This window comes from Sprattus sprattus (genome assembly GCF_963457725.1).
Source record: "Sprattus sprattus genome assembly, chromosome: 4".
Classification (NCBI taxonomy): Eukaryota; Metazoa; Chordata; class Actinopteri; order Clupeiformes; family Clupeidae; genus Sprattus; species Sprattus sprattus.
Genome location: NC_137923.1, coordinates 431,341 through 441,558, shown reverse-complemented (window position 1 = coordinate 441,558; position 10,218 = coordinate 431,341). Strand labels below are relative to the sequence as shown.

At 43.4% G+C, this 10,218-nt stretch overlaps 1 protein-coding gene across 1 annotated transcript in view; it reads left to right on the top strand.

The window, feature by feature from the left end:
* Positions 1-2,272: 2,272 nt before the first annotated feature.
* Positions 2,273-10,218, top strand: part of LOC308364466 (myotonin-protein kinase-like) — a gene marked incomplete at both ends in the record, with an annotated part of 29,611 nt that continues 21,665 nt past the window's right edge. The window contains 2 exon segments of the mRNA XM_080837599.1: positions 2,273-2,444; positions 7,742-7,833. Of these exon segments, the coding sequence (XP_080693725.1) occupies positions 2,273-2,444; positions 7,742-7,833 (264 nt within the window).

The window sequence follows — 10,218 nt, the reverse complement described above, 5'->3', positions numbered from 1 at the left end:
GAGCTTACTATCACGTCATGAGAAATATCACATGACATCTTCACTGCATAAATCTTGCTGCTATTACACCTGAATATCCCTAACGGAATTAATACAAGTTTATCTTATATTATCTTATTTATGACCTTGTTTTGATCAAGCGGGTCACAAATAGTGACTGACTTCCTTAAAGCTTATGGGGGCTGAGCTGTTATCATCCAGTTCCTCATTCCTGTAGGCACGTGCATTTCAATACAAATATTATCATGGATAAATACATGCCTCTCAAAAAGCTGTTCACTACTTATGCAAAGACATGAATGTATTCTTATTTAGTGTTAGAAAATAAATGTCAGGTGTAAAGAAATGAACAGGGACACTAGGGTTATGAGAGAGAAGCATGAGATATCCTCTCTGTCAGAGCTTAGATTCCAAATGCCAAACAGTACAAATTAAACTCCAGATAGAAACTGAATTTCATACAATATAAGACAATGGCAGACAATTTGTAGCTAATTTCTTCGAAGATTTTATTAAAACTTGTGGAATCAAGCACATTAGGGCGTCACCCTATTACCCCAAGAGTAATGGTAAGATAGAACGTTTCCATCGTTACCTGAAAAAGGCATTCAGATCAGCCAAATGTGAAGGAAAGAACTGGACGGCGGAATTGCAAAAGATTCTCATGGCATACCGTACCACCCCTCACAGAGCATCAGGTGAAACTCCAGCCTTCCTTATCTTTGGAATGGATATGCACACAAAGCTACCAAACTTGGAGAAGGAAGAAGAAGAAGAATGCGGGATCAGAAAACATCATGATGAATACAAAAACAAAATGAAAGAGTATGCAGATAAGAAACATGGAGCAAAAGAACACACTTTCAAAATTGGAGACATTGTATACATTTCACATCTGGAAAACAGCAAATCAGATGCAAAATACAAGGACATTTGTAATGTCATAATAAGAAGCACTTCCGACACTTTTTTTGAAATGGTCAATACAGAAAATGGAACTCTGGTGATAAGGAATGTCAAACACCTCCGACATGCACCTTTCCCATTGGAGTTTAACACCCCCGAAACAGCGGCACTGAACAAGGACATGAGAGTACCTGAGGATTAGGGGTGGGAATCTCTTGGCACCTCACGATTCGATTAGATTCCGATTCCGATTCAAAGGTCAACTATTCGATTCTAAACCGATTATTGATTCTAAACCAATTATCGATTATCAATTCTTAACCGATAAAACGATTATCGATGCATTTCGACTTTTAAAACATTCAAGTTGCTACTCAGAGTCTAAAATCTCTTCCTACTTTGTGTTTGATAATTAAAGAAAATCAACAGATGAATTACCTTCTCTATTTTTTAATAAGAGAAAAAGCTTTTCCTTGTCACAATTTTGTCTTTCTATGAAAATGCAATAATCGATGCAGCTTGCATTTCAACATTTAATGTGCTTATCTCTCATGCAAAGAGGCTCTCTTCTTTGCAGGATGAGTTAATTGGCTGACTCTTCAAAAATGTGTGGTCACTTGACCAATTTTTTCTATGGTTCCCTAGAAATAGGGGGTGGCAAAACTTCCCCGCTGGCACAAATCACCCCACTTTCCCCTACTGGCCATGGGCGGGAAGCTGCCTTATAGGAGCCAAGAAGTATAGAGGGGAATCTAACCCTAACCTTAACCCTTATAGGAGCCAAGAAGTATAGAGGGGAATCTCTTTGCCCTAGACCTTAAACTGTCACTTGATGAGTGGAATACCATATTAAAGTGAAGCCAGATTAAAACTGATTGAAAGTTGTTACAATTGTACACCAAGCATAGAGCTCCATATTCTTTGCAGGGGAATTCACAACGTACACAGACTGAGAACTCCAGAGAGAGAGAGAGAGCGAGAGGAAGAGGGAGAGCTCTTGTGAGTGTGTGTGTGTGTGTGTGAGAGAGAGAGAGAGACGGACCAAAAAAGGGCCTGAGGCAGAGCTACAGAAGCAGGCATGGCAGACATCAAATGTGGAGGGAAGGGAGGGGGAGGGGGGGGGGGGGGGGGGTGAGTGCGACACAGACATTGAGAAAGCGAAAAGACAGAGACTACAGTGAATAGCAGAGGTTACCACTTAATCAGGACAACAAGCCAGAGAGGTGGTGCCCCAGACAAGTGTCCAAGTGTGGGCTGGAGGCTAGCGGGACGGGGGTAAAGGCCCAGGATTAAGAACAACTCCGACTACTACAGAGATCATGGAGCAGCAGACCAGTTGAACTGAGTCCAGCACAGCTCTGCGATTATGTCAGCAGAACAAGGACCCAAAGACCCGTCAGGCCTGCCAGCAGGGTTCTGCCCGAAGTCCGGTCCCGTGGGGCTCCAGACTCTACTGGACCTGCTAGTGGGGGTTTATCAGGAGTTTCGTGGCTCTGCCTTGTCCAGGGAGAAGTATGTCTCAGGCTTCCTCCAATGGGGTCAGTTCCCACCTCTTCTTTATTTAACTCACACTCTCTCTCTCTCTCTCTATGCCTGTTAGTGTCTCACCTACATATGAAGTGACAATACAACACACTATACGTACAGTATACACTATACGTGCTATAAAGCTAGACTTGCTGGTATAGCTTTATAATGGCGATTAAATGTTATATAATGAGCCTCAGCTAGTATACTGAAGCTGAGCACTGATAAGCAAAACCCTCACACAACTGTAAGATCAGTATGGATTGGTTGTAACCCCTTTAGGGACAAACTCAGGTCTGCGTATAACATTGATGTTGTCTGTGTTTTATGATGAAGTGGCCACAAGAAAAGCTATGACTGCTGTGTATGGACTTGCATAACTGATTAACCAGCGACCGTTTGTCCTCCATTCTTCGAAACACACACTGATGACTGTCTGCTGTAGAAGAAAGAAAGCACAAGGCCATGTAAGCCTAACGCGTCACTCAGACCATGTGAGCATGGTGGATATTTTATAAAGGAGACAAAATATTCGTTGAAGATTTCTTTTGGGCTTTTTTATGCCTTTAATTGATAGGTTAGCGAAGAGTGGGACAAGAGGCAGGGTCTTGACTGGAGAAATGACATCGGGCCGGATTCGAACCCATGTCATCCGTGGGCGTCAAGCCCGAATGTGGTTGAGGCTACTTTGTGAGCTACAGTGCCCCCCAAAAAGAGACAAAATATTATTGTTTTTTTTTTCTTCTACATTACAATTCAAATATCATGTTCATTGGATGGCTTGTACAGCAAATTTGGTTTCAGGATTAATGGATAATTCAAGACAACTCCATTATGCGTTTCCAAGTAAGAGTTCCAAAACATCTTGACTGGAATGCAGCGTAAACAGAGAGAGGAGTGTGATGAACCGTTCAACTATTTTGCTTTTGTGTGTGTTTGTTTTAGGTTCATATTTACTGCGCTTATGATTTGTGTGTCGGAGTTGTATCTGCATGCCTGTTTTGTTAAGGGAGGGGGATTTGGTGGGTGTGTGGGAGGGGGTGGGGTTGTGGGAGTTTGTGCTCTTTGACTCTTGAATTAATATTTGTAAGGTACAATTTAACATCTGTGCGTTAAAAAGCAATGAAAAAACCTTGTTTTAAAAAAAATATATATATATTTTACAGAAAACTAGCATTGAAGCAGCACAACCGAGAAATTGCTAATCACTAACAAGATGCTAGCGGCGAAACATGTTGAAATTTGATTACTTTGAAACTATGACAAACTAGTGAGTCAACAACTTTCCTAACACAGTCAAACATCAAGCAAGTGCAACACAAGACAAAGCAAGATGCAGACGCTAGGGATAGATTTAGTGCAAGCAAAAGTTACATGCTTTACACACTAACAACTTTCTAAAAATGTTGTAGAATGGGTAGCGATGTAATGCTAGCATGTTCGAACTGTGTGGGTAGTTTTTCTATAGCTAACCACTAACTAATAACGACATGGGCTTCGCTTCTTGATAACTACTTACTTTCTGGTGGTGAAATACTTCTGATACCTCTCTTATTTTAAGGTGGCATTTTTGTATCTACAAAGCACAAAAGTGTTAAAACTATCAATGCTGAGACCAAACGAAATGCTAATATGAGGTTTTATTATTTCCTGGCGTATATTCAGTAGCTTACCGTGTCAGATTACTGCCAGCTCTCTTTTTGTCACGTTTCACAAAGTGTTTCTGACTCTGCCACTTCAGCCAATTCAATTACAGCATCTTGTCTCGCAGGCTCGAGGGCGCATTGGAAAACTTGGATATTTTTCACTCTAGGGTTAGGGTCAGGTTTAGGGTTAGGGTTAGGGTTACTAAATGGTGTCTTTTGACAGTAAAAACGGCAATGTCATGTGTGTGAAAGCTTAATTTTTTTTGTATTACAAGTTTCTTTGAAAGTTATTTTTAATATGCAAATGAGTATACACTAATCGAATATGCCCAAAATACACCCAAATAGGCTTATTTTTTTTCCTTTACTCCTACCACAATAAACTTTACATAGTAAAAGTACACATGAAAAGTACGTCTCTTAAGGGGTCAGGGGTCAGGGAGTGAGACACATCTCTTAAGGGGTCAGGGAGTGAGGCACGTCTCCTAAGGGGTCAGGGAGTGAGGCACGTCTCTTAAGGGGTCAGGGAGTGAGGCACGTCTCTTAAGGGGTCAGGGAGTGAGGCACGTCTCTTAAGGGGTCAGGGAGTGAGACACGTCTCTTAAGGGGTCAGGGAGTGAGGCACGTCTCTTAAGGGGTCAGGGAGTGAGGCACGTCTCTTAAGGGGTCAGGGGTCAGGGAGTGAGACACGTCTCTTAAGGGGTCAGGGAGTGAGGCACGTCTCTTAAGGGGTCAGGGGTCAGGGAGTGAGGCACGTCTCTTAAGGGGTCAGGGAGTGAGGCACGTCTCTTAAGGGGTCAGGGAGTGAGGCACGTCTCTTAAGGGGTCAGGGGTCAGGGAGTGAGACACGTCTCTTAAGGGGTCAGGGAGTGAGGCACGTCTCTTAAGGGGTCAGGGGTCAGGGAGTGAGACACGTCTCTTAAGGGGTCAGGGGTCAGTGAGTGAGGCACGTCTCTTAAGGGGTCAGGGAGTGAGACACGTCTCTTAAGGGGTCAGGGGTCAGTGAGTGAGGCACGTCTCTTAAGGGGTCAGGGAGTGAGACACGTCTCTTAAGGGGTCAGGGGTCAGTGAGTGAGGCACGTCTCTTAAGGGGTCAGGGAGTGAGGCACATCTCTTAAGGGGTCAGGGAGTGAGACACGTCTCTTAAGGGGTCAGGGGTCAGTGAGTGAGGCACGTCTCTTAAGGGGTCAGGGAGTGAGACACGTCTCTTAAGGGGTCAGGGGTCAGTGAGTGAGGCACGTCTCTTAAGGGGTCAGGGAGTGAGACACGTCTCTTAAGGGGTCAGGGGTCAGTGAGTGAGGCACGTCTCTTAAGGGGTCAGGGGTCAGGGAGTGAGACACGTCTCTTAAGGGGTCAGGGGTCAGTGAGTGAGGCACGTCTCTTAAGGGGTCAGGGAGTGAGACACGTCTCTTAAGGGGTCAGGGAGTGAGACACGTCTCTTAAGGGGTCAGGGAGTGAGACACGTCTCTTAAGGGGTCAGGGGTCAGGGAGTGAGACACGTCTCTTAAAGGGTCAGGGAGTGAGGCACATCTCTTAAGGGGTCAGGGAGTGAGACACGTCTCTTAAGGGGTCAGGGGTCAGGGAGTGAGGCACGTCTCTTAAGGGGTCAGGGAGTGAGACACGTCTCTTAAGGGGTCAGGGAGTGAGGCACGTCTCCTAAGAGGTCAGTGAGTGAGGCACGTCTCTTAAGGGGTCAGGGAGTGAGGCACGTCTCTCGGGCTCACTCGAAACACTAGGATGAGAAGTGAAGCAATTTCACTTAGGAACCACAAGGTTTATATGCTTAGATTGATCTAATGCTGACGCCGTAAGTGTTAGAAATCATAGTCAAAACAAGGTTCTCGTCTGAGCTTCTTGTACTTTCACAAGGTTGAGGAAACAATAAGTGGTGCCAGTGAATCAAGTTACACACAATACACAGGGACACAGAAGAGCCATGTCTCTGTTAAAAGAAAGGCATATAAGATCATTATTAAAATAAGGCACTTGAATGATATATTCTCATGTCATTAACAGTGTTTGTAAATAATCTCCATCAGCATATGTCTAGATCAAATATGTAGGGCCTACAACCATAACCTCATCTGAGATCAGGAGGGGGTGAGGTGGGTGCTATCATTATGTTGGATAATCATAGACAGTACAAAATATTTATTAGCAATTAGAACCTGACCATGCACAATACTATATGCCTCAAATATAAGTCTCAATAAATAGCCATAATAGTTGATACTCAAAGCCTTCCTCACAATTAAACTTACATAAAATAAACACACCATCCAAATTATAATTTAATTTTTGATTTGTTGTTGGGTAACTGTGTTGTAATCCTATTTTTAGTTCTGTTACAAGTTCTTTTGTGAGTACATGAGTGTACACCAGGCAGCTGTGATAAAGAAAGCATTGAACTCAATTGTCCAAACAAGGGCAGACTTTTCCAAGCGGTGGAAGAGCCTGTGACTGTGAACTGGACATTAAAGCAACAGTAGGGAGTATAAAAAGATGCATGCAAACAAACGGGTGTGGAAAGCTCACAGACACACACACACACACACACACACACACACACACACACACACACACACACACACACACACACACACACACACACACACACACACATAAGGCAGGCACACACACACACACACACACACAAAGGCACACAGCAGAGGCAAACACAAAATATTGTCAGGTCGTCTCTGCTGGAAAGATATCCATTTATAACGCAGCCAGACCAGCTGGCACAAATCTGGTAAAGGCTGCTGTAAACAATTGGGAGAGGAGAGGAGAGATTGTGCAGACCATTATGGAAAGATGTATGAGTCTCCCTGGGGACATGCTCCTCTGTTGGCACGGGAGACAGAGTGGAATGCAGGAGGGACTACGAGCTCTGCTATCGCCCCGGGGCTTTAGAGCCCAGTTATCATTCTGTTGACCCGTGCCAACGTGTATCATTCTCAGATGTGTACAACTGCAGTCAAGTTCCACACTCAGATAATGGAGTGTCTACAGTCATGTTACATAGCTAAAGCACAAAAGAAATAGAAGCTTGGGAGTAAAGAGCTATATCAGCCACCCATTAAGAACTGGCCATGGCAGTTTGGGCTCTAACTTAACACACTCAATGACTGAAAGTAGCATGACAACTCAGGAATGAAGTCAGGGTCCAAATTCAGGAAATACCATGATTCTGACATGCTCTGATGTTTTTGACAATGTAAGCAATTTGAAACCAATATATCTTTGTGGCTCAGACAGTCCTCATAAACCAGAAAACATTATTTCTAAGCAGTTGAAGAATATAAATGGGCCATTCCAGGAAGACTTGGACTTAAATGTTAACAGCATTGTTAGACAGATCACATAATCATTTACCTCAAGCAGATGGGTCCCCCCTTATGTGCTGTGGATCTGCTTTAGGCTCCTTCCTGATTAACAGGGAGTTTTGTCTTGCACTGGTTGCCATTGTGCTTGCTCTAAGGGGGTTCAGGCACTGGTCTCTGTAAAGCACCTTGAGACAATTGTATTGTTTTGTTGCTATGTAAATACATTTGAATTTAATTGATTTGAATTGAACTACACATTTCTCTGATGTCCACCTTAAATTTCAATCGATATCGTCCCTCACTCACGTCTTATTTTCATCTCTTTTCCAACTTTAGCTGATCCACTGGTGAGGCAGGTGAAGAGGACACGCATTCAAAGGGATGACTTTGAGATCCTGAAAGTGATTGGCAGAGGGACCTTCAGTGAGGTGTGGGACTAATCTAAAGACCTTTGACTTCTCCTCAAATGATACGGGGTTTTTTTTCTGGGAACCTAAAAGGGTTTTAGTGGATTTATTTAGAACCTTAAATACATTTAAAGGTTGTAGGTTTAAGTATAAGCAGAAACTTTAAAGACTTTAAGATTCTGTTATGCTTCTACGATTGCATTACTGCCTGTCAAGTCAAGTCATACTTATTTATATCTCCCTCTGGAACGAAATGCTGTTTTCTGATTGGCTAATGGGGTGTACATTAAGTTCGTATAACCGGACACCTTGGACGTAGTCCCAGTAGAAATGTTAAATCGCCGTTCCATATCAATGCTCCTGAATGGTTACCTTTGATAACCAATGTAACGTTTTTTTTGTTGTTGAAAAAACTCACTACTTTCTCTAACGGGAGCACCAGGCTTCAAATCAATAATTCATCAGGTTATTATGCATATTAAGTTCCCTAAAGATAAAGGAAATTCTAAATAATAATAATAATAAAAACATTTTTGGATGTTGTAAATGGGAGATAAGCTGCGCGTCGTGGAGTTCTTTGCAACGCATCGTCCATTATCTCTGTAGAACTGTACAGCTCGTAGGCCGTTATCCCTTACATATAGCACATTTAAAAACAGCTCACGCTGACCAAAGTGCTTTACAAGTAAATCACAATAAAACTCGAAATCAAAACAAATAGAAAACAGAAACAAAACAATAAGATCACAAATAATAAATACAAATAATTTAGTAAAAAAATCTAATAGAAAAACAGAAGCAACACACACAACTAAGCATCTATATACACATAAAAAAGACAGAAACTCCTCTGACAGAAAGCGAATATACAAACGATCAACCGAAATCAGGGAGATCCAAATGCTTAGGAATAAAAGTAGGTTTTGAGCCTGGACTTGAAGGAGTCAATAGAGGGGGCTGATCTTATAGACAGGGGAATGCTGTATCACAGTCTAGGGGCTGCAACAGCAAAAGTGCGGCCACCCCTGGATTTAAGTTTAGATTGGGGGACTGCCAGGAGCCCTAAGTTGGACGACCTGAGGGGCCTGGTGGTAGAATAGGAGGTTAAGAGGTTTGTGATATAAAATGGAGCCTGCCCACTAAGGGCTTTAAAAACGAACACGCAGTTGCTTTGACGGACTCTTAGAGCCCTATCTTGCACCCAGCGCAATTGACATTGTCACCGACGCATGTATCATTCCTATCTTGCACCCAGCGCACAGCGCGATTTTCCCTCCAGAGGCGCGCTTCGAAATTAACTTGCGTCGACATGGGCGGGGGCATAACAGAGAAGGCGTTTCTCTGGCGCAAGTGGTATTTTGCAGTTTCAAAACAATGCCGTGCGCCGTGCGCCATTGACCACAAAAAAGCTGGTCTAATGTCAGAGGCGCAATGTCTAAAGTCTGTAACGCGTATTCAGAACGCTATTTTAAGGGCGCATGTGCTTGCCCGCACAGTATAGGACCTATAGGCTACACTTTACTTCTGTCGTCTTCACGAGAGATTTACACCAATTTTTTGGCAAGCCATATATAATTACAAGGAAAATAAAGTATTTACCACATGAGGAAATCATTGTGATATCCATATCCAAGATATTTTAAAAATAGGAAAACATCTATTACACATTGACCCAAATGATTCAGATTAATTGTAATGGCGGTTCTGATGTCTGCCATCTCCTGGCAGATGAGCTGGGGACACACGCACACTGTCCATATCACAGTCTGCGGCGAGATAAGGAGAAAAGGGAGGGAGAGGGAGAGATCGGAAGAGAGGAGAGCCTAGTGAAGTAGTGGTCCTTGGAGAAGTGGGTATACTCTTATTTATTTTTAAGCAGCCCATACAGCACAGGATAAACACCCTGTTTTGAGAAGTGGTATACTCAATGCTGACTGAAAAATAAGTGGGTATACTCCGTATACCTGCGTATACCCTGGACTACACCACTGGGAGAGCCTGATCAGTGGCTGGCCGCACGCGCGCGCGCACACACACACACACACACACACTCACACTCACACTCACACTCACTCGCTCTCTCTCTGGCAGATGAGCTGGGGACAGACGCACAGTGTCCCTATCACAGTCTGCAAAAAGTTCAGCTATACATGCAGTTACGTCAGGTCTAGTCCGAAATGCTGGGGAATTCATACAATTTCCCGTAACACCCGACAGCCAAGAGAGGGCTAAGCATACGTATTCACATACGTGCCCCCCCCCCCAGTGTTTTACACAACATTGCCATGAATCATGGATGTGTCAATGACATAAATGAGGATAGATTAGAGGACTTTAGAAGACGTGAGGTTGACCTGCATGTGCCGATGGGTGCAATATTATTACCATGCATACATAACCTAGTGA